Source organism: Erinaceus europaeus, chromosome 16 (genome assembly GCF_950295315.1).
Source record: "Erinaceus europaeus chromosome 16, mEriEur2.1, whole genome shotgun sequence".
Lineage (NCBI taxonomy): Eukaryota > Metazoa > Chordata > Mammalia > Eulipotyphla > Erinaceidae > Erinaceus > Erinaceus europaeus.
Genome location: NC_080177.1, coordinates 9,576,500 through 9,599,362, shown reverse-complemented (window position 1 = coordinate 9,599,362; position 22,863 = coordinate 9,576,500). Strand labels below are relative to the sequence as shown.

Below are 22,863 nucleotides of genomic sequence, written 5' to 3'. Positions count from 1 at the left end.
TACCTCATCTGATCATGTAGTCAGGAATACTGACTGAACACTCACCCACTCACCCTAAAACTTCTCAAACATGGTTCATGACAGCAACACATTGGAGAACTAACACGAATCATCGGTCTCACAAATGGTACTGATCTTTTACTGGTTTTTGATTATTTTTTTTTAAATATTTATTTCCTTTTGTTGCCCTTGTTTTTTTTATTCTTGTAGTTATTATTCTTGTTATTGATGTCATCGTTGTTAGATAGGACAGAGAGAAATGGAGAGAGGAGGGGAAGACAGAGAGGGGGAGACAAAGACTGCAGACCTGCTTCACCGCCTGTGAAGCGACTCCCTGCAGGTGGGGAGCCGGGGCCTCGAACCTGGATCCTTATGCCAGTCCTTGGGCTTTGCTCTACCTGCGCTTAACCTGCTGTGCTACCGGTTTTTGATTTTTTTGACTCCCTGGTTTTTGATTCTTTCCCCCTCTGGGAATTTTAGCTTTCAGGTTAATTTAGCAACAAACCTCCCGTCCTTTGCAACAAGCTCGAGTCTCTGTAACTAAACACTGGGCAGGTCTGGAGGTCTGACCCCACCTCAGCTCCATTTGGAAATTTCCAGAAGAGGAGCAAAGGCCAGCCGGTGTTCCCTAAATCCCACTTCCGCCTCGTCTGCACAAACTGAATCTTGTCGTGTAGGTGCACCCGGGCCAACATGCAGAGAAGGCGCGTGTACTCTTTCCCAATTAGAGCTCCGTTTGTGTTTATATGAAGGTCCAGCTCAACAACAACAATCACAACATAAAAAGGGGGGGAGCGAGGGGGCGGGCGGTTGTTATGACAACGTAAATGAGTAAAAAAAAAATACAAAACGTAGCCAATCAGCTCGCGGAAAGCCCTCGGGCTCGGCCAATGAGAAGAGCGCGTCGCGCGCGTAGAGCCGCCCAATGGGGGCGCGAGCGGCGCGGTATTTGAATCCCAGCAGCGGGCGACGACGCGACCGCGACGGCGCCGGCGGTGCGGCCCCGGCGCGACCCTAACGGCGTCCTCCCGCCGCGGTCCGCGTCCCGGCCTGGGCCGCGCCGGCTTCCTGGTCCGCCCCGGCGGCCCTCATGGCGCTGCTCCGACGCCCCACGGTGAGTCCGCTAGGCCGCGCACCGCCCGCTCGGGCTCGGCTCCCGCCTCCCTCCCGGAGCCCCGGCGGGACGGGGTCTGGGCGGCGTCTGTCCAGACGCTTCTCGGTCGCCTGTTTCCCGCCCGCGACGCCTTCCGGGCGCAGCCCCCACGCACGGGTTGGCCCTTTTGTTCATTTAGTCATTTATTTTCATTCTGCCTCCAGGGTTCTCGCTGGGACTGCTCCTGGAGGCTCTTTCTGATTTTGTTTAGTTCCCCCCCCCCCAATATCTGATTATTTACTTGCCTTTTTGCTGCCCTTGTCTTTATCGTTGCTGTAATTCCCTGTTATTGCTGTCGTTGTTGAACAAGACAGAAATGGAGAGAGGAAGGGGAGACGGAGAGGGGGAGAGAAAGACAGACACCTGCAGACCTGCTTCACCGCCTGTGAAGCGACTCCCCTGCAGGTGGGGAGCCGGGGCTCGAACCGGGATCCTCACGCCGGTCCTTGTGCTTTGCGCCATGTGCGCTTAACCCGCTGCGCTACCGCCCGACTCCCCGACCCCCCCCCCCTTTTTCCCCCCTCTATTTTAACTGGTGGAGTGACCCGCTGCAGGTGGGGAGCCGGGGCTCGAACCCGAGTCCTTGTGCACAGTGCTGTGCGCGCCACTCTCCACCCGCCGCCGCCGCCGCCGCCGCCCCCCAGCTCCCCCCTTTGAAAAGACAGTAACAGCAGCTCGACCGCGCCACGAGGACGGGGCGGCAGTTCTGCCATCTCCCTCTCTCTCTCTCTCTCTCTCCCCCTCCTCCTCTCCCCCCTCTCCTTCTCTTCCCCTCCCCTCTCTTCTCTCCTCTCCTCTCTCTCTCACCTCTCTATCTCTCTCCTTTCCTCCCCTCTCCTCTCCTCTCTCCCTCTCTCTCTCTTCCTCTCTCTCTCCTCTCCTCTACTCTCCCTCTCTCTCTTTCTCCTCTCTCTCTCTCCCCTCCCCTCTCCTCTGCTCTCCCTCTCTCTCTCTTTCCTCTCTCTCTTTCCTCTTCTCTCTCTCTCTCCTCTCCCACCCCTTCTGCCCGTCCCGTGGACCTGCGTGATTCCGGGTCCGTGGCCGCCTGGGCGCCGGCGCACCTGAGCTCCATCCCAACCGGCCTCCAGCGCTGAGCCTTTGCCTTGGAAACTCTTCCTGGAACGGCCGGGACCTGCTAGTGGGCCGGGCGGTGGGCAGTGGTTCGAGCCCCCAGCTCCCCACCTGCAGGGGAGTCGCTTCACAGGCCGCGAAGCAGGTCTGCAGGTGTCTGTCTTTCTCTCCCCCTCTCTGTCTTCCCCTCCTCTCTCCATTTCTCTCTGTCCTATCCAACAACGATGACATCAACAACAATAACTACAACAATAAAAAAAAACAAGAGCAACAAAAGGGAATAAATAAATAAAGTAAAATAAATTAAAAAATAAAAAGAAACCGACGGTGGCGCAGCGGGTTAAGCGCATGTGGTGCAAAGCGCAGGGACCGGCGTAAGGATCCCGGTTCGAACCCCGGCTCCCCACCTGCAGGGGAGTCGCTTCACAGGCGGTGAAGCAGGTCTGCAGGTGTCTATCTTTCTCTCCCCCTCTCTGTCTTCCCCTCCTCTCTCCATTTCTCTCTGTCCTAGCCAACAGCAACGACATCAATAACAACAACAATAAAACAACAAGAGCAACAAAAGGGAATAAATATAAACCAAAGAAATTAAAAAAGAATCCCCGAGCAGATCATCTCGGGTATGTGGGGTTCAGGACCTCACACTTGCACATCCAGCTCTCCATTCCATCCCTACAGCACCTCCCACGTGGCACCTTCCTATTCTTTTTTATTTTTATTTATTCATGAGAAAGATAGGAGAGAGAGAAAGAACCAGACACCATTAGTCCATGTGCCGCTGGGGATTGAGCTTAGGACTTCACGCCCAAGACTTTATGCCACCTCCTGGGTCACCTTCCTATTCATTTGTGAATCTCCAGCAGGTAAGTTTTACCCTGTGAGTCCGATAAAGGTATTTTTCAAGAAAATTTTTTCACTTATTTTCTTAAAAAAGATTGTTTTTTGCCTCCAGGGTTATCACTGGGGCTTGGTGCCTGCACTAGGAATCCACCGCTCCTGGAGGCCATTCTTCCCATTTTGTTGCCCTTGTTGTTGTTACAGCTGTTGTTGGATAGGACAGAGAGAAATGGAGAGAGGAGGGGAAGACAGAGAGGGGGAGAGAAAGATAGACACCTGCAGACCTGCTTCACCTGCCCATGAAGTGACCCCCTTGCAGGTGGGGAGCCTGGGGCTCGAACCAGGGTCCTTGCACTTTGTGCCATGTGCACTTAACCCAGTGTGCTATCACCACCTGGCACCCAAGAATATTTTATTCTTTATTTAAAAAAAAAATTTTTTTTTGTATTGGGAGTCAGGCCGGTAGCGCAGCGGGTTAAGCGCAGGTGGCGTGAAGTGCAAGGACTGGCAAAGGATCCCTGTTCTAGCCCCCGGCTCCCCACCTGCAGGGGAGTCACGTCACAGGCAATGAAGCAGGTCTGCAGGTGTCTATCTTTCTCTCCCCCTCTCTGTCTTCCCCACTTCTCTCGATTTCTCTGTCTTATCCAACAACAACGACACCAATAACAACAATAAGTACAACAAAGGCAACAAAAGGGAAAATAAATAAATATTAAAAAAAATTACTGGACCGGCATAAGGATCCCGGTTCGAGCCCCCGGCTCCCCACCTGCAGGGGAGTCACTTCACAGGCGGTGAAGCAGGTCTGCAGGTGTCTGTCTCTCTCTCTCCTCTCTGTCTTCCCCTCCTCTCTCCATTTCTCTCTGTCCTATCCAACAATGACGACGACAACAACAATAATAACTACAACAATAAGACAACAAAGGCAACAAAAGGGAATAAATAAAATAAAAAATTAAAAAAAAAATTACTATATTTATTGGATCGAGACAGCCAGAAATTGAGATCAGGAAGGGAGATAGGGAGAGAGACAGAGAGACACCTACAGACCTGCTTCAATACTCACAAAGCTTTTCCCCTGCAGGTGGGGACTGGGGACCTGAACCTGGGTCCTTGAACACTGTAACATGTGCGCTCAACCAAGTACACCACCACCCGCCCCCCAGAATATTTTCTTTAGAGATTTATTTATTATTGATAGAACCAGAACATCACTCTGGTACATGCGGTGTTGAGAGTGGAACTCAGGATCTCAGACCTTTAAATTCCAAGCTGTAACCGGAGGGTCACCCCAGGCTGCAAAGTCCTTTAATAATTAACATTCTTCTGTCCAGATTCAGGGAGGACTTGAGTTTGTTCCTGTCCCTCTGTCTTGGTCCATTCAGATCTTGTCGAGGCTTTAGACTCAGATCCCCAGTTTGGGGGGGGGGGTAAAAATAGGACTTTTTCTCAGTTGACTTCTATTCATTCTCAACATTTCTGTAATAAAATATTTTTGTGTAGTGAATCAGAGCAGTCTCAGACACAAGATTCTGTCTGTAACCATCATGCTATCTCTCCTCCCCCTGCAGGTGTGTTTTCACTGCTTCTGGCCCTCTCCTTCTCTTTCTTTCTTTCTTCCATTCTTTCTTTCTTTCTATTTATTTATTTATTTATTTATTTATTTTTATTCCCTTTTGTTGCCCTTGTTGTTTTATTGTTGTAGTTATTATTGTTGTTGTCGTTGTTGGATAGGACAGAGAGAAATGGAGAGAGGAGGGGAAGACAGAGAGGAGGAGAGAAAGACAGACACCTGCAGACCTGCTTCACCACCTGTGAAGCGACTCCCCTGCAGGTGGGGAGCTGGGGTTCGAACCGGGATCCTTATGCCGGTCCTTGTGCTTTGCACCACCTGCGCTTAACCCGCTGTGCTACAGCCTGACTCCCTCTTTCTTTCTTTCTTTCTTTCTTTCTTTCTTTCTTTCTTTCTTTCTTTCTTTCTTTCTTTCTGTTTCAGAGAGAGAGAGTAACAGTGTTGCTCCACCACCCATGGACGGAACTCTCTCCTCACCCCATCTCGTCAGTGTATCCATGAGGTAGTGGGGCTTTGTGCATGGTTAGGTTTGTACCTTAGCAGCTGGGCTGTCTCGCTCCCATCAATAGGGCTTTAGATTTCATAAACTTTTATTCTTTTCCCTTCTTAGACATAGATCCCAGCATACCTGCCGTTCCCAAGCAGTTCTGAGTGTCTGATAGCAGCAAAGCATTTTAACTTGTTTCAATTCTTTCATCATCGTCGTCATTTGTCATTTTTTTTCTCTCAGGTGTCCACTGACTTGGAGAATGTTGACACGGGAGTTAATGCTAAAGTTAAGAGTCATGTGACTATCAGGAGGACAGTTTTAGAAGAAATTGGAAATAGAGTCACAGTGAGAACCACTCATGTAGCTAAGGTAACAACGGGGGAGTGTCGGTGGGGTCGAGGGGAGGATGCATCTCCACACATGGACCGGCTCTCTCGCTCTGGGGTGGGTGGTGCCGGCTGTCTCGCCTGATTCACATTTCACTTTTCTCACAGAGAGCTCAGAACGCCACAGCAGCTATTCAGCCCACCAAAACAACAAATGTCTACAGACAGCTGAAACCTACTGCTTCTGTGAAACCAGTACAGATGGAACCGCAGCCTCCACAGGTAGGAAGTTGTGGGGTAAGAAACCGCTTGCCGGCTCGGAGGTAGAGCTCAGCAGGCAGGCCTTGAGGGGCGGGTGCGTGGGGGTTCGGTGCCGGCTCCCGCACCACAAGGCGAGTGCTGTGATGCCGCTGCGGCAGGAAGCTCCGATGCTGTGGTCTCTCCTCTTGTCTCTCTGTCGCTTCCTCCGTGAATGGTGGTCTGAAGTATCAAAATTGCAGTGTGCGTGCGTGCGTGCGGCCCCAGCAACAGCGCAATGACTGGGCCAGTTTGGTGAAGTAGCCTGGCTCTGATTAGACCTCCAGGCTGCTTCTCTGCACTGTAACTCCGGGAGAGCCTTGATAGCTACAGCTCCACTTTAAAACCACCGTGGAGAGAGTTGGACATCCCTTTTTATTTTTTAGCAGTGGTACCTTAATGTTGTGACCTTGAGTGGCAAACTTAACTACCTTAATACCCTCCTAAAGCTAGTGCTCTCAGTAGACCTTGGTAGGTTTTCTTAAAATTATCCACTATAAGAACGATCTTGCTGCCTGAGAGGTGGTGCAGTGGACAAAGTGTTGGACTTTCAAGCCTAAGGCCCTGAGTTTGAGCCCTGGCATTGCATGTGCCAGAGTGATGCTCTGGTTCTCTTCACCCCCACTCCGCCCCCCCATTAGTAAAAAATTAAATCTCAACCACAGCACTCTTCAACTCTGGCTTATTATAGTGGTGAGAGAAATCGAACCCGGGACCTTAGAGCTTCAGTTATGAGGAAGAGTTTTCCATAAGCATTATGCCGTCTTCCATCATAAATAAGTGAATCTTAAGATAGAAAATAAAGGACTAGGGTCTGAGACAATAACTCACCTATCTAGTGCGCTGCTTAGCCCGGATGTGACCCCGCTTGAGCATGGCTGGCCCTCACCTCATTGGAGGAAGTTTCTGTGCTGTATCTCTTTCATATTCTCTCTCTCTCTCTCTCTGAAACAGTCATCCTGAAGTTGTGAGGCCTAGCGGTTGGAATTCTAACCCTGTGGCCTGTTACACTCTCAACATGCTTTAGCCTTTGTACATTCTTTCTTGTTCACAGCTTGTGAGACAGAGGCACTGTTGGAGGTGTCTTGTTTGACTTTAGTAGATTTGTTGGGGGGGTGGATGACACAGGGACACCACTGGAAAGGTAGCTGGAAGTGTGCCAGCCACATATGAGAGAGCAGCAGCTTTCCACACTGAGGAGACTGGAGAAAACATTTTACATCAAGGACTATCAGCCGCACAAGATGTGGCTCAGCAGGTAGAGCACCGGACCTCCATGAGTGAGGGCCCGGGTCCAGTTCCTGGCACTGCATGTAGGACAGAGTGCAGGAGTCCTCTGCTCTCTCATTAAATAAATAAATCTTGGCAATTCCACCCTGGCTGTGCCCAATCTTGCCTGGTAACTATTAAATAATAAAAAGTTACCTCATTATTACAACCTCCCAAAACCCATTACGTGTGTTCCTTAAAGCCAGTCACGGTGACTGATTTGCTTTCTGTAACTCTGTGTGCCTGTATGTAGTGTGCCTACTGACTGTGAGATTGGCTCTGCCTTATATGTGATGTATCCACTTCCTGTAAGCGTGTGTGCCGGTATGCGCAGCGCCCGCTTCCCGTAAGCGTGTGTGCCTGTATGCGCGGCCCGCCCGCTTCCCGTAAGCGTGTGTGCCTGTATGTGCAGCGCGCCCACTTCCCGTAAGCGTGTGTGCCGGTATGTGCAGCCCGCCCGCTTCCCGTAAGCGTGTGTGCCTGTATGTGCAGCGCGCCCACTTCCCGTAAGCATGTGTGCCTGTATGCTCAGCAGCCCACTTCCCGTAAGCGTGTGTGCCTGTATGTGCAGCGCCCGCTTCCCGTAAGCGTGTGTGCCTGTATGCGCGGCGCGCCCGCTTCCCGTAAGCGTGTGTGCCTGTATGTGCGGCGTGCCCGCTTCCCGTAAGCGTGTGTGCCTGTATGCTCAGCAGCCCACTTCCCGTAAGCGTGTGTGCCTGTATGCTCAGCAGCCCACTTCCCGTAAGCGTGTGTGCCTGTATGCTCAGCAGCCCACTTCCTGTAAGCGTGTGTGCCTGTATGCTCAGCAGCCCACTTCCTGTAAGCGTGTGTGCCTGTATGCTCAGCACACCCACTTCCTGTAAGCGTGTGTGCCTGTATGCTCAGCAGCCCACTTCCCGTAAGCGTGTGTGCCTGTATGCTCAGCAGCCCACTTCCCGTAAGCGTGTGTGCCTGTATGCTCAGCAGCCCACTTCCTGTAAGCGTGTGTGCCTGTATGCTCAGCAGCCCACTTCCTGTAAGCGTGTGTGCCTGTATGCTCAGCAGCCCACTTCCTGTAAGCGTGTGTGCCTGTATGCTCAGCACACCCACTTACTGCTACAAGTCAGGAACTGTCTGAGCAGAGCCAAGTCATTCTTGCCTCCTGTGGTACATCTACTTGAAGTTGTTTATGGATCAGAAATGTATTAAGTAAAGGAGCTGTTGTAGTGGGGCTTATGTCAGTTCCTGTCCTTTTGCGTATTAGAATGAAGTGCTGTTTCAGCAGACCCCTCAGTAGATGCAGCCTCCGGGGAGAGTCGTGTCTCCATTGTTTCTGGTCTGACTGCAGTTGCCTCCAACAGCTCACGAGACTCATCCATTAGTGGAAAGCAAAAGCTTTACTTTCAGACCGCTTGTCATTTAAAGTTTGTGACCATAAAATAGGTGGTTGTTAAAAAGATTTAATTTGTTTTCTTTGATAGGACAGTGAATTTAAGAGGGGACAGAAAGAGAAAAAGAGCCACCTGCAGGCCTGCTTCATGGCTAGTAAAGCTTCCATCCCTGCAGGTGGGGACTGGAGGCTTGAACCCAAGTGTACTGTCATGGGAGCCTTCAACTGGATGTGCTGCTGCCTAAGCTCCCTAAAAAGAAATTGTATTCCTAAGGTTAATTTTATGAGGGCTTGGGGGGGGGGTGGAGAGACATACAGACTGGAGCAGCCAGGATTGGCATCTGTGGTGCCAGGAGCAAACCCAGGGCCTCACACGTGCAAGCCCTGCACCCTACCCGCAGGGCCCCCTCCCAGCTGCCATGACCCCACTGGCAACTGCATATAGCAGACAGACAGAAGATTGCACTGTCGGCCCAGGAAGCTTAGGCTGCTTCCCGAATAGACAAGCAGCACCTCAGGAAGCTGGGCTTTGATTATCTGTGAACCGAGGCCCTCTCAGCATGTGGTGTCACTGCTCCTGGGCTGCTTTTTTTTTTCATTCAGGCAGAGAGAGGGAGAGTTACCACAGCTCCAGAGCTTCCTCCGGTGCTCTGGCACCTCGTGTGCAGAGCCAGGGTTGGAGCTTGAGCTACACACAGGGCTGGGCAAGATGCCTGACCTGGTAGGAAGCTGTCTGTGGCCCGGGAAGGCTTTACTTACGTAGTTTTCATGTTTTACTTTTAGTTTTTGCTTCCCACCAGGGTTGTACTACTCTAGGGCTCCCTCCCTCCTTTCCTTACCTTAGCTTTTTTTTTTTTTCTAAATATTCATTATTTACTTATTTATTCCCTTTTGTTGCCCTTGTTGTTTTATTGTTGTAGTTAATATTGTTGTCATTGTTGTTGGTGTTGGATAGGACAGAGAGACATGGAGAGAGGAGGGGAAGACAGAGAGGGGGAGAGAAAGACAGACACCTGCAGGCCTGCTTCACCACTTGTGAAGCGACTCCCCTGCAGGTGGGGAGCCGGGGGCTCAAATGGGATCCTTCTGCCGGTCCCTGCGCTTCACACCACTTGCGCTTAACCCGCTGCGCTACTGCCCAACTCCTCTTTCCTTACCTTTAAGATGGAGAGAGAGAAAGAAAGAAAAAAAGAAAGGGACCACAGCACCGGAGCTTCCTTCAGTGTGGTGGGGGCCAGGCTCGAACCCGAGTTGCACATGTGACAGAGCAGTGCACTATCCAAGTGAGCTATATGATGTATCTGTTTTATCGGAACACTGCCTAGCTCTGGCTTATGGTGGTGCTGGGACCTCAGACCCTCAGGCATGAAAGTCTTTTGCAGAACCATTATGCTATGTCCCAGCCCTCAACACAAGGTTTAGACTATTGGATTTATGTTGGACGCCAAGAGGAACTCTTTCGGGAAACTCTAAAGGTCAAGTGAGTTGGGCTGGTGAAACAGCTCACTTGGTTGCGTGCTGCTTTGCCAAGTGCATGACCCAGGTTGGAGGCCTGAAGGGAATTCGGTGCTGCGATCTCTCTCTCTCTCTTTGCCTTTATTTGGAGAAAAAAAAACCAAATAAGCCATCTTTGTGTTACTGTGGTGGTGTTGGGATGTGCACGTGTGAGCAGAAGCACCCGACAAGCCCCTGCCCTCCCCACCCTCTCACACCAGGCCAGGCTCCCCGAGACCCCCGCCCTCCTGGGCGAGTGTTGACGACGTCCGTCCTTGGAAAAGGCTGCCAGCGCTTACTCAAATGCACACCTGATTGAAACCACTCTTGCTCAATGCCTTCTGCGGTTTCCAGTCTCTAGGGAGCCTCTCGCTCCCTTTTCCAGTCCGTCTTCCCATACTGCACGTGCAGCCTTCCTGCACCCCAAGTCTGCCATGCCGCCCCCAGCTCTATGCTCCCTGCCTGCCTTTGGTCCCTTCCTCTTTCTTGAGCTCTTTCCCCCTCTGGACTCCCCAAGTCCTCTCGTTCATTCCTTCTCTTGGAGGTGCTCGAGTTCTTGCCTTGCGTCCACTCTCCTGCTCTTTCACAGTTCAGGACCTTTTGCAAGTGCTGTTGTGTTGCTGTCGCCGTTGGAGCCTCGCCCGTTACTGCAAACTCTGAACATGGAGATTTAATGCACATTGAAGTGGCTCCGCATTCTCCAGGCGCCTCTTCACTACTCTAATACATGCTCTTTATTGTCCAGCGGTCCTGGGAGGTTTTCCTTTGAGAAGTACCTCTAATTATTTTTTAAAAAGTAATGGCTTATTTATACGTCATTACCAAGCTCTTGTTTTAACTTACTTTATGAATCTTTAATTTGTGTGATTTTTTTTTTTTTTTTTATCATCACCCAGTCAGCATAAGGAAAGAAAATACTGGGTCTGTACTCGCTCGGTCTTTGCTTCAGCCTCCTGTTTTATTCATAGGCCGGGATGTGCTTTTCTGCTTTTGAGCTGTCAGGCAATTCCTCAATTCAGAGCGACTTGCTTGGCGAGAGGAAAGCATCAGGCTCGCGGTAGAGGTCGCTGTGGGGAGAAGTGAGGGCGCCAGGAATCTTGTCGCCCGGTTTCTATCCTTTGGGAAGTATCAGCTGAGCACCTGCTTTGTGTCAGTGGTGACACGGGCCTTGGATTCACCTTGAGGAATCAAGTGAAATCAGCAGACATAAACTTAGAGAGCTCCCATTCTAGCAGGGATAGATAGAAAATAAAATACAAGCCAGACGGATCTACATATGAAACGTACCAGCTCTATGGGGGTGGGGGGATGTCACAGGAATGCGCATTGGCGGGGGTCTAAGAAGAGACAACGATTTTATATATTTTTTAGCAAGTTTCATTTCATTTAAAAAATATTTGTTGTTGGATCGAGACAAATCAAGAAGGAAGGGGGAATATAGCAAGAGAGACGCCTATAGCAGTGCTTTGCCACTCTTTTTTTTAATACTTATTTTATTTATTCCCTATTGTCCTTGTTTTATTGTTGTAGTTATTGTTGTTGTTATTGATGTTGTTGTTGTTGGATAGGATAGAGAGAAATGGAGAGAGGAGGGGAAGACGGGGAGAGAAAGATAGACACCTGCAGACCTGCTTCACCACTTGTGAAGCGACTCCCCTGCAGGTGGGGAGCTGGGTGTTCATACCGGGATCCTTATGCCGGTCCTCGCTCTTTGCATCACCTGTTCTTACCCCGCTGTGCTACCGCCTGACTCCCCCTTTGCCACTCCTGAAGCTTCTCCCTGCAGGTCTGATGGGGGCTTGAACCTGAGTCCTTGTGCATGGTTACATGCGTACCCTCCTGGGTGTGCCACCACCTGACCCTTACTTTGCTTTTTAAAAAGACATATACATTTTGTAGAGTGAGAGAACTGTAATAGAAAGTAGGTGAGGAGGGTATCTAAGTAGATACTATTTCATTATGAACTTTATACTGACTCACTGCAGACTATTGTGTACTTTTGTTTTCAGGTATATATTTTGCCCTAATTTCTGGATACATGTGAACATATGCTCTAATGGGACCTGGTCTATATCTAGGTTTTGGGAGTTTGTTAGGAAGTGAACCACCTGGAATGGAATTAGAGAATTCTATGAAAGGAAAGGTCTCACCTGAGTAATGAGGGTTGAAGGATTCACATTCCATGCCTGATGTCTCTGGACACAGTCTGAAGTGAAGCTTGCTGAGGTGGTACTCATTGTATTGATTAGGTTGGGATCAGCAGATGCAATATCATTTGGTAAGAATTGAGAAGCATGCAGGAAAGTGAGCCCCACCCTAGAGGTTCCAGGACTGGGGAAATACAGGCTTTATAGAGGAAGTGGGAGGTTCCTAGTGTCTTAGGGTTAAGAAGACAATAGATAGTTATTGCTATAATCACATTATTTTTGGCAATTGGGTTAACTTTGAAATATCCCTTTGTTAGGATTTGCTGTATCATACACAACATCACCATAATGTATGTCCTTTGACATTATTTGTATATAGCTGTGTCACCGGTTGCTTCTGTTCTCCCTGGTCTATGCTTTTAAGAGAGTCAACATATCAAAGACTCAGCCTACATATTAAAAAGACTCAGTCTGTGCTTTTAAAAGTTTGAGACATTTAGTCAATTTTCCCCCTCTCATATTAATTAACTAGTGATTTATATGACTACAAATTACTAGGAGTGCACAGAAACACCATTCCCACCACCCAAAGGCGTGTTTCATATGAGGTAGAGCTGAGAGACAGAGGGAGGGAAGGCTGGGTACCATTCTGGTGTGCGCAGCGCTGAGGACCAGACCAGGATCCTTGGGCACACGAGCCCTTTGCTGTACCTACCAATCTATTTCTCTGACCTTGAGATAATCATCTTAGATGGGACTCACTGTTGTCCTTGGGAAGGCAACATCTTGTCAGAATTTAAAGGAGGTGAGAGGATTCCGGGGCTCTAGCGCATTCTGAGAGGAGAGAGGCCCAGCCAGGAGACCTACAGGCTGGAGAGCAGGCCCAGAGCAGGGCACCAGCGCATGGACCATGAAGAGGACTTGTGTCTTCACTGTGAATGAAACGAGAGAGATTTAATTGGAGGAATTTATTCCTAAAAACTTCATCTTGATTTACCTCTTTTTAAAAAATTTATTATTATTTATTTATTTACTTTTTTGATTTACCTCTTAAAATGAATGTTTTGTTTTAACCAGAACACTGCTCACCTCTGAGTTTTGGTGGTACCAGGGATTGAACCTGGGACCTTGGAGCCTCAGTCAGCAAAAGAAAGCCTTTTGCATAACCATTATTCTGTCTGACCCTATTCTGCATTTTTGTTTTGACCTTACCATTTCTGAAATGTGTATAGTACTGACTTTGAAGCCATTGACTTGACCTGTATGTGCGCTTCAGGTGGCTTTAAGGTGCTTTAATTTTTGACGCAGGGTCCTTCTGCCGCTCCGGAAGATGTCTACATGAAGGAGGAAAACCTCTGCCAGGCGTTCTCTGATGCTCTGCTCTGTAAAATTGAGGACATTGATGACAAAGACCAGGAGAACCCTCAGCTCTGCAGTGACTACGTCAAGGACATCTACCAGTATCTGAGGCAGCTGGAGGCGAGTGGGCCTCTGTCTGGTGTTTGTCAGGCACTGAGACACTTACCACAACCTTGGGAAGCGAGTTGATTCAGTTACTGACTTGTGTCTTCGTTTATATGTTGATAGAGACAGGCAGGCAGACACACACACATACACACACACACACACACACACACACACACACACACACACACACATAAAGTTTCCTTCGTTGCTGCAGCCACTGGGCTTAGGCGGCTCAAGCCTGGGTTGTGCACACAGCAAAGCAACACACACTCTTCGTGGGAGCCCTAATTCAGCTTTGGTTTTTGTCACCAGAGTCATCACTGTAGCTTGGTGCCAGCACTTGGAGGCCTAGATAGAGAGGGAGAGTGCCTGAGGCTCTAAAGTCCCAGGTTCAAGCCCCTGCACCATCATAAGCCAGAGCTGAGCAGTGCTCTGGTAAAAAAAAATTATATATATATAATAAATAAGAGAGATAGAGAGAGAAACACCTGCAGACCTGCTTCACTACTCGTGAAGTGTCCTGCAAGTCCCAGGTATGCCACTGCCCAGCCCCCTCAGCTTTTATTTACTTATTTTTTACTTTACCAGAGCAGTGCTCAGCTCTGGCTTATGGTGGTGTGGGGGATTGAACGTGGGACCTCGGAGCCTCAAGTGTTAGAGTCCGTTTACATAACCAGTATGCTGTCTCCTTCACCTTAATTCAGTTTTTCAAACTTTTATTTTTACAATTTTCACTTTTTAAATATTTTTATTATTGGGTCAAGACAGAAATTGAGAGGGGTGGGAGAGATAGGGAGAGAGACAGACACCTGCAGCCCTGCTTCACCACTTGTGAAGCGTCCCCCATGCAGGTGGGAATCAGGGGCTTGAGCCTGGGTCCTTGCGCACTGTAATGTGCTCCTAACCAGATGAGCCATCACCTGGCCTCAACATCTTTAATTCCCTGGCTGGGGAAATGACTCACCTGCTAGACCATTGGATTTGTATGCCTGAGGTTCCGGTTCAGTTCCCGGCACCACATGTACTGGAGTGACGCTCTGGCCTCTTCTGTCTCTCTTATGTGATGCTCTCACTCTTACTTGTAAAATCTAAAGTAAATCTTTAGAAACAATTGAGCTGAACGTCCAATTCTGCCGCCAGGTTCTGCAGTCCATAAGCCCACATTTCTTAGACGGACAGGACATCAATGGACGCATGCGTGCCATCTTGGTGGACTGGCTGGTCCAGGTCCATTCCAAGTTCCGGCTGCTGCAGGAAACCCTGTACATGTGCGTTGCTGTCATGGACCGCTTTCTGCAGGTGAGCGTGGCTCCCAGGACTTCGTATTTCCGGGTCAGAGTGTTGAGGTGTGATCCCCGCAGGACAGAAACCAAGGAGGAACTTCAGGTGCTGGGGAGTCATTCACGCGTGTCAAACCTTGGCGACACTGTCCTGTACTGGGCATCTCAGTCTGTTCATTCTGTTGCCAAGCGCTGGGCAAAGTGCGGCGCCAGCAAATGGCCAAAAGGCTGGGACGCCACTAGGTGCTCAGTGCTCACTGTTGTCTGCTCGAGTGTGAAGCTTCCTCCTATGAAAAGCCTGGCTAGAAATCTCCATTTACTTAGTCTAGTCGCGTGGAGCTGGCACTTCGCACGTGTGAGGTAATTTCATGGCCCCCAGACGGCTCTTAGAATCAGATAGTAAGACAGACCGGCTGAACGGGGAGATACCATGCACTGGAGCTCCCCACAGTGCTGTAGCCCCTGCCATGTGGGGCTGGGGCCTGACCCTGGGCGGTATGCATGGCCAGGCTGGTGTCTACCCAGTGACACTGGTCCTAGCTAGAGACTTTTGATGTCCCTGTGACACTGAGCCACAAGGAGAGCGAGGGCCCAGGTTTCGTAAGAAAAGGGCTGGGCTGTGTGGCGGCGAGTATACTAAAAATGTGAGGTGTCAGCTGAAAAGGAATGTATGAAAATGTGGTGAGGGCAGAAGAGGTAAGCTCGGTACTGATCAGCCGGAAATGCCAAGGCTGGATGGTCAGATAAGACACCTGACATAAACCCCCAGCCAGGGGCACAGCAGGTGGTGCAGTGAATGGAGCTTTGAACTTGCAAGTGTGAGGTCCTAAGCTTGGCCCCTGGCCTCACTTGTGTCTGAGTGAGGCTCCTGTTCTCTCGCTCCTTTGCTTTCTCAAGTTAATAGCAAATGCGCATTTAAAAAAATCAATAAACCACCAGTGAGTTTGCTACCAAATTTCTGTAGATAAGGATTTATTCATTTTTACTCTATATTTCTTTTATTTGTACCAGAGCACTGCTCAGTGCTGGCTTATGATAGTGTAGGAATTAAACCTGGCACCTCAGAGCCTCGGGAATGGCAGGCAAGTTGTTGTACCATTACCACTGTCTCCCTGCCCTATTACTAACTGGTTAGTTAATTAGTTGCTGTTATTTAACAAGAGCACTGTAGTGGTACTGGAGACTGAACCTGGGGCTTTGAGAGCCTCAGGCATGGAAGTTCTTTTGCATAACCATCATACTATTTCCCCAGCCTCCTTTTTTTCTTAGTCGGATGAGGGAGACTAACTGGGAGCTTGGTTCTTAGATTGGATTCTTCCCTCCCTGGCAGCAAGTGATCTGGGGTCTGAATCTTCTCACAGGCCATCTGTTTCCAGGTGTGTCCTTCCTCACTGTGTGAGGTCTCAGTGAGATGGTGTGTTTGTGTCAGCAGCGTGCCTGGTGCAGAGTGGGCACCCACTCCCCATTGCTGTGCGCGGTGACACCCGCTGTTAGCTAATATTCAGGTCTCATGTGCCCGTCAGCGGGGCCGGGCAGAGTTGATGTGTGCGCCTCTAGGATTCCTCTTGCCCTTCTTCTAGCGTTTGCCCTTCTTCCGTAGCCAGTCAACAGCGTCAGGTTGAGCCTGATGTAAAGTTTCGAGACCTCCTTTGAATCTGGAGAGGTGGAGTCGTTGACTATGTGGGTCATAGTCTGTCTGGAGCCGCAGGGGCAGTTCGGGTCGTCTCTGGCTCCCCAGCGATGGAACATAGCGGCGCACCGGCCGTGGCCTGTTCGATAGCGATTGAGGAGGGCCCGATCATAACGTGCTAGGTCAAAGCCGGGTTGACGCTTGCAGGGGTCTGTGATGAGGTGTTTGTTCTTGACCTCAGCTGACTGCCAACTCTGTTTCCAAGTTCAGTGTAGGCGTAGGGGACCAGATTGGGTGACGAGACGTCAAGCGTTGGACAGGGTGGGCGAAGATATCCGCGTATATTGGCAGGTCCTGTCGAGTGTAGACGTGGGAAATGAACTTAGATGATGCCGCATCCCGACGAATATCTGGCGGGGCGATGTTGCTAAGAACTGGCAGCCATGGAACCAGGGTGGAACGGATGGTTCCAGAAATTATCCTCATGGAGGAATATAATTTGGAATCGACCAAGTGGACATGGGGGCTACGGAACCATACTGGGGCACAGTATTCTGCAGTGGAATAGCATAATGCCAGAGAGGATGATCGTAGTGTGGAAGCGCTCGCGCCCCATGAGGAGCTGGCCAGTCTTGCAATGATGTTATTCCTCTTGCCCTTCTCCTCTGAAACGCCCGTGCTTGTGCGAGATGTGACTTCACACACAGTCTTCTCCAATCAGGTTCAGCCAGTCTCTCGAAAAAAACTACAGCTTGTTGGGATCACGGCTCTCCTCGTGGCTTCCAAGTATGAGGAGATGTTTTCTCCAAACATCGAGGACTTCGTCTACATCACAGACAATGCTTACACCAGTTCCCAGATCCGAGAAATGGAGACGCTGATTTTGAAAGAACTGAAATTTGAATTGGGTCGACCCTTGCCACTGCATTTCCTAAGGCGGGCCTCAAAAGCCGGGGAGGTGAGCATCTGCAGTTCTGAGGTGTTGCCGTGTTGCCAGACGCCTCATTTTAGAAACAGAACACTCGTCCCGTTCAAGGGCAGCTTAGGCCTTTTGGGGGAGGGAGGAGGGTATCTTTGAAGATGAGCCCCGGCACTTAGCAGTTCTCAGGGGATTTCACGTTCTGTGTGCGTTAGCTCTTAGGAAGGGTGAGTGGTGAGCTTCGTGGGTTGGAGTTTGCAGGCCGCCTGGGATGTTCTGTGCTGACAGTGGCTGCCATTGTGCAGGTGGATGTGGAGCAGCACACGTTAGCCAAGTACCTGATGGAGCTGACGCTTACTGACTACGACATGGCGCACTACCACCCCTCGAAGCTGGCGGCCGCTGCTTCTTGCCTGTCCCAGAAGGTTCTAGGCCAAGGGAAATGGGTGAGTATTGGGATTCAGGAGTTAATCTGCTCACACTTAGTTGTCTTGATAGAAAGGCCTTATTTAGCGCTTTCACCGTGTTGCACAGCAATTGTTGAGTGTCTAAAGGCTTCAGAGAAAGCTGCTAGAATAATTTAGAAGAAGGCTAGTTGGCTACAGCATGGTTCATAAATGCATTAGAGTTGTGAGGAACAAGGAAGGCTATAGACTGGAGAGCTCAGTAACTAAAAATTAACTGGGGGCCGGGCGGTGGCACACCCGGGTAAGTGCACATAGTGCGAAGCGCAAGGACCGGCGTAAGGATCCCGGTTCCAACCCCCGGCTCCCCACAGGCGGGTGGCTTCACAGGTGGTGAAGCAGGTCTGCAGGTGTCTGTCTTTCTCTCCCCCTCTGTCTTTCCCTCCTCTCTCCATTTCTCTCTGTCCTATCCAACAGTAACAGCAGCAGCAACAACAACAATGATGGGAAAAAAAAGGCTTCCAGGAGCACTGGATTTGTAGTGCAGGCACCAAGCGCCAGCGATAACCTTGGGAGCAAAAAAAAAAAGTGAACTGTAGGGGAGCTAGCTCACCAGATTCGGCCCCGCCTGCCAGGTGCAAGCCCACACCACATAGGAAGCTCCTCCTTTTGAGTGAAAGTTTTTAACCTCAAAGAAGTAAAGTTATGCCTGAGGCCCTGTGCCCTCCCCCACCAACCCCCCCCCCCCAAAAGAAGGAAAGCCACTATAAACTGATAGGCTCCATGTCTAGGATATCTCTTTTTTTATATTTATTTTCCTTTTTTGTTGCCCTTGTTTTTTTTTGTTGTTGTTGTTGCAGTTGTTGTTATTGATGTCATAGTTGTTGGATAGGACAGAGAGAAATGGAGAGAGGAGGGGAAGACAGAGAGGGGGAGAGAAAGACAGACACCTGCAGACCTGCTTCACCACCTGTGAAGCAACCCCTCTGCAGGTAGAGAGCCGGGGGCTCGAACCGGGATCCTTACGCCGGTCCTTGCACTTTGTGCCACATGCGCTTAACCTGCTGCGCTACCACCCGTCTCCCTGGTTTTACAGATCTTGGAGGCTATGTGGTAGCACTCCCAGGATATTTCTTAAATGATACAAGCTGTCAACCATGGTGACACAGCAGAGTTCGTGAAGCCTGTCTGTCTTAGCCAGTAAAGACGAAGTGACCCCCTTCGGACTCGTTCAGACAGCCAGAGGACAGCTCTCAGGGGCCTTACCTCACACGGCAAAAGCTGTGGCTGACACGGTGGGGTGCAGCGGGCCAGGTCGCTTTGACTGGCTCACGGCTTTAGCGTGTGCTCTGTCTGCTGCCACCTCCCCAGAGCCCCGAGGTGATGAGGTGTCTTGGGGGGCAGGGCTGGTGGCTCCTGCCAGGCAAGTGGCAGCTCGTTCCACCACTACCAACATGCTCTTTTGGTCCTGGTTAGAGTGTTCTTGAGGCCAAGTAGGGGTGCATCTGGTTAAGCACTCACATTACAGTGCAAAAAGGATACAGGTTCAAGTCCCCAGTCTCCACCTGCAGGAGGGATGCTTCACGAACAGTGCAGCAATGCTGCAGTTGTCTCTCTCTCTCCCTCTGCCTCTGCCTCTGCCCCCTTCCTCTGCCTCTGCCTCTGCCTCTCCCTTCCCTCTCCATTTCTCTTAACTCTATCCAATGGAAAAAAAAGTTTAAAAAAAACAAACTTTTTTTTTTTTGCTTCCAGGGTTATTGCTAAGGCTCGGTGCCTGCACTATAAATCCACTGCTCCCGGAGGCTTTTTTCCCCCCATTTTGTTGCCCCTGTTATTGTTATTGTTGCTATTGATGTTGTTGGACAGGACAGAAATTGAGGAGGGAGATGGGGAGAGAAAGATAGACACCTGCAGACCTGCTTCACCGCCTGTGAAGCGACTCCCCTGCAGGTGGGGAGCCAGGGGCTCGAACCAGGTTCCTCACGCTGGTTCTTGGCTTTGTGCCATGTGTGCTTAACCCGCTGCGCTCCCGCCTGACCCTCCAAGACAAACTTTTTTTTTCTACCAGAGCACTGCTTTCAGGCTCATGGTGGTACCAGGGACTGAACCTGGGACTGTGGAGCCTCAGGCATGGACCGTGTAAACCTCTCATGTCAGTAGCAGCAGCCCTGTGAGGTGCACTCCTCTCAGACTGCGGCGGGGCCCCGGGCCCTTCTCTGTGTCGCAGAACTTAAAGCAGCAGTACTACACCGGGTACCGGGAGGAGGAGGTGCTGGAGGTGATGCAGCACATGGCCAAAAACGTCGTGAAGGTCAATGGAAACCTGACCAAGTTCATCGTAAGTGCTGCGTTCTCCCTTCCGCCCCGGGAAGCACTCGGTGTGGAGGCTCATGGGTGAGGCAGATGTGGACCAGTGGGTATGTGTGCGTAAAGGCGTCACTGGCACTGGGTGTCTGTTTTAGCACAGGCTCACCTCGCAGGGTGGAGCTTGCTAGGAGCCCCGAAAACAGGGAGCGTGTGACCGGCTTGCCAGGAGAGCTGTGTGCAGGCCCAGCATGCTCAGCCGGGCCGCCACGCCGCGCCACGTCGCGTCCTCCCTGGCACAGAGCAAAGTGTGCCCAGCCCTGTGTAGCATGGGGGAGCAGGCTTGTGTTTCCAGTCCCAAAAGCTTGTTCTGGCGTCTGCCAGCTGGTTGCCCTCATTGGCGTTTAGCTGAGGTGAGCACAGCTGTAAAGCTTCTGAGACAGCCTGCTCCGTGGCCCTCGAGAGCGGTGGTCGCCCCTCACCTGTGCCCCCAGCTGGCCTTTCATCCGTGTTGGGAGCTTGCCGTGTCCAGGGGCCCCACGTGAAGAGCTCAGCACTCAAGGGCTTTGGCTGTGGGCATCTGCAGACCAGCTGGAGGTCGTGGGCCTGGCCCACCCTGCCCTCCCGCCGTGCCCCCCCCCCCCCCCCCCCGACAGTGAGGTGAGGACCAGGGCAGGGTGCTGGCATGGGCTCAATCCCCCTGGCTCCCGCAGGCCATCAAGAACAAGTACGCAAGCGGCAAGCTGCTGAAGATCAGCACGATTCCTCAGCTGAACTCCAAGGCTGTCCAGGACCTGGCCTCCCCGCTGCTCGGCCGGGCCTAGGCTGTCGGAAGATGCTTTCTCTGCACTCTGTCGTGCTGACCCGGAACTCGACTTTGTACATAGTCCTCTGGTCTCTGATAAAACTGTCTCAGACCTATTTTCTAAAGATACTCTGAGGAAAATAAAGCTATTGATTTTTCTTAAGGTATCGTGTGTGTGTGTGTGTGTGCGCGCGCGTGCGCGCGCATTCTATACTGATGTCTTGACTCACCTGTTTTTGAGCAGTTAGGAGCAGCATATAAATCTGTTGTCTTTCTGGCTTCAGGAAAGACCTGTCATTTCTTCAAATGAAAAAACAAACTAGAATTTGGCTTGAGGAAATGCTAACCTCCCTCAATTTCTTTAAGATAAAGAGATTGCACTCCTTGTGAAAAATTGCCAGTGGTCTGGGAGGTGGTGCAGTGGATAAGGCATTGGTCTCTCAAGCATGAGGTCCTGAGTTCAAACCCCAGAAGCACATGTATCAGAATGATGTCTGGTTCTTTCATTTGTATCATTTCTCAAAATCTTTTTTTTTTTTTTTTTAATTTTTGTAATTGCCGGGGCCAGGTGATGGCGTACTTAGTTGAGTGACCTTACAGTGCTTGAAGACCCGGTTAAGCTCCCAGTCGTCACCGGCAGGCGAAGCTCCACTAGTGGTAAAGTGGTGCTGCAGGTTTATCTTCCTCCCTCCCTTCCTTCCTCTCTTTCCTTTCTTCCTCTCTGCTTCTCTGTCTCTATACCCAATAAATTTAAATATATATGTATATATATAAATAATTTAATTGCCACCAGGGTTATTGCTGGGGTTTGGTGACGGTATGGCAAATACACCACTCCTGGCAGGCGTTTCTTCCCTTTGTCCTATTAGAATTGAGAGGGGAGAAAGAGACACCTGCAGACCCGCTTCACTGCTCATCAAACAGTGCTCCCTGCAGATGGGGAGCGGGGGCTTGAACCTGTTCCTTGTGCGTGATAACACATGCACTTAAACCAGGTGTGCCACTGCCATTGTGAGCAATTTAAAAGGCGGGATGGGGTGGGGTGGATAACAATGTGCTTCCCTTTGTGGAACCTGCCGGGATAGCCTGAGGGTGCTTCTTCCCAAGCTAGTGCTCTCTGGGTTGGAGAGAACTCAACTGGAGCCGATCTAGGCTGCTGCGTGGGAGAGGGATCAGGAACTCGTGCCAAGCTAACTTCGCAGGAGATACACTTTGGAACTCTCAGAACCGGAAAGCAATTTCCAAGTGTCTTTAATCAGAAGAGCAGCTGTTTTTATACTCTCCAAGTAGGGTGGAAACAGGATGTGACATAGAGAGGGTGAAGAGAAAAGTGACTGGTGAAAATCAGAGTGTGACAAGGAGAGATCAGGGTGTGACAAGGAGGGGGGGTGGAGCAGGTGAGAATTCTACCACTGAACCACCAATGCCCTGGAGGGAGTGTGGTGCTTTATGTAAATGTAAAAGTGATTTATGTAAATAGACCAAAGCTTTGAATGGGATTAAATCTATCCCTATATAGGCATATGGTTAAGCAGAAGCCAGGGGGAGCTGGCATACTACCCAACAGAACCTACTCTGCTCTTCTCTAATTCCCACATGGCAACACCTGACCACGAGGGCAGTGACCCGGAAGTAACCCTCCTGCGTGTCTCTGAAAGGCTCAGTGCTCAGCCCTAAGGGGCCACAGTGAGAAAAGTGGGCCAGTTGCTGTTGAACCTGAAGTGTATGTTCCTCTTGTGCAGTTTCAGCTACGTTGGGAGGTGAAGGCATCTGATCGCATTTATTTCTTAAGGATGAATACATTTTTCAGCCTCCATCCAGTAACTCAGAAAACAAAGCCAGACCCATAGAATGCATTTTAAAGGGAGTCGGGTGGTGGCGCAGCGGGTTAACCACAGGTGGAGCAAAGCGCAAGGACCGGCGTAAGGATCCCAGTTCGAGCCCCCAGCTCCCCACCTGCAGGGGCGTCACTTCACAAGTGGTGAAGCAGGTCTGCAGGTGTCTGTCTTTCTCCCCCCCCCCCCCCCG

General features: G+C 50.5%; 1 protein-coding gene across 2 annotated transcripts; it reads left to right on the top strand.

Moving 5' to 3' along the window:
* The first annotated feature begins 944 nt into the window (after nucleotides 1-944).
* On the top strand, nucleotides 945-20,998 carry CCNB2 (cyclin B2). 2 transcript variants are annotated; one of them, XM_007533779.2, is made up of 9 exons: nucleotides 947-1,114; nucleotides 5,365-5,493; nucleotides 5,619-5,732; nucleotides 13,335-13,505; nucleotides 14,634-14,792; nucleotides 17,125-17,361; nucleotides 17,628-17,768; nucleotides 19,954-20,064; nucleotides 20,744-20,998. In XM_007533779.2, the coding sequence occupies exons 1-9, from the start codon at nucleotides 1,091-1,093 to the stop codon at nucleotides 20,852-20,854; spliced, it is 1,197 nt and encodes a 398-aa protein (XP_007533841.1). In that variant the 5' UTR covers nucleotides 947-1,090; the 3' UTR covers nucleotides 20,855-20,998. The 2 variants fall into 2 exon arrangements, with proteins under 2 accessions (XP_060030405.1, XP_007533841.1); XM_060174422.1 differs by lacking the exon at nucleotides 5,365-5,493 and having other exon boundaries at nucleotides 945-1,114.
* The last annotated feature ends 1,865 nt before the right edge of the window (nucleotides 20,999-22,863 follow it).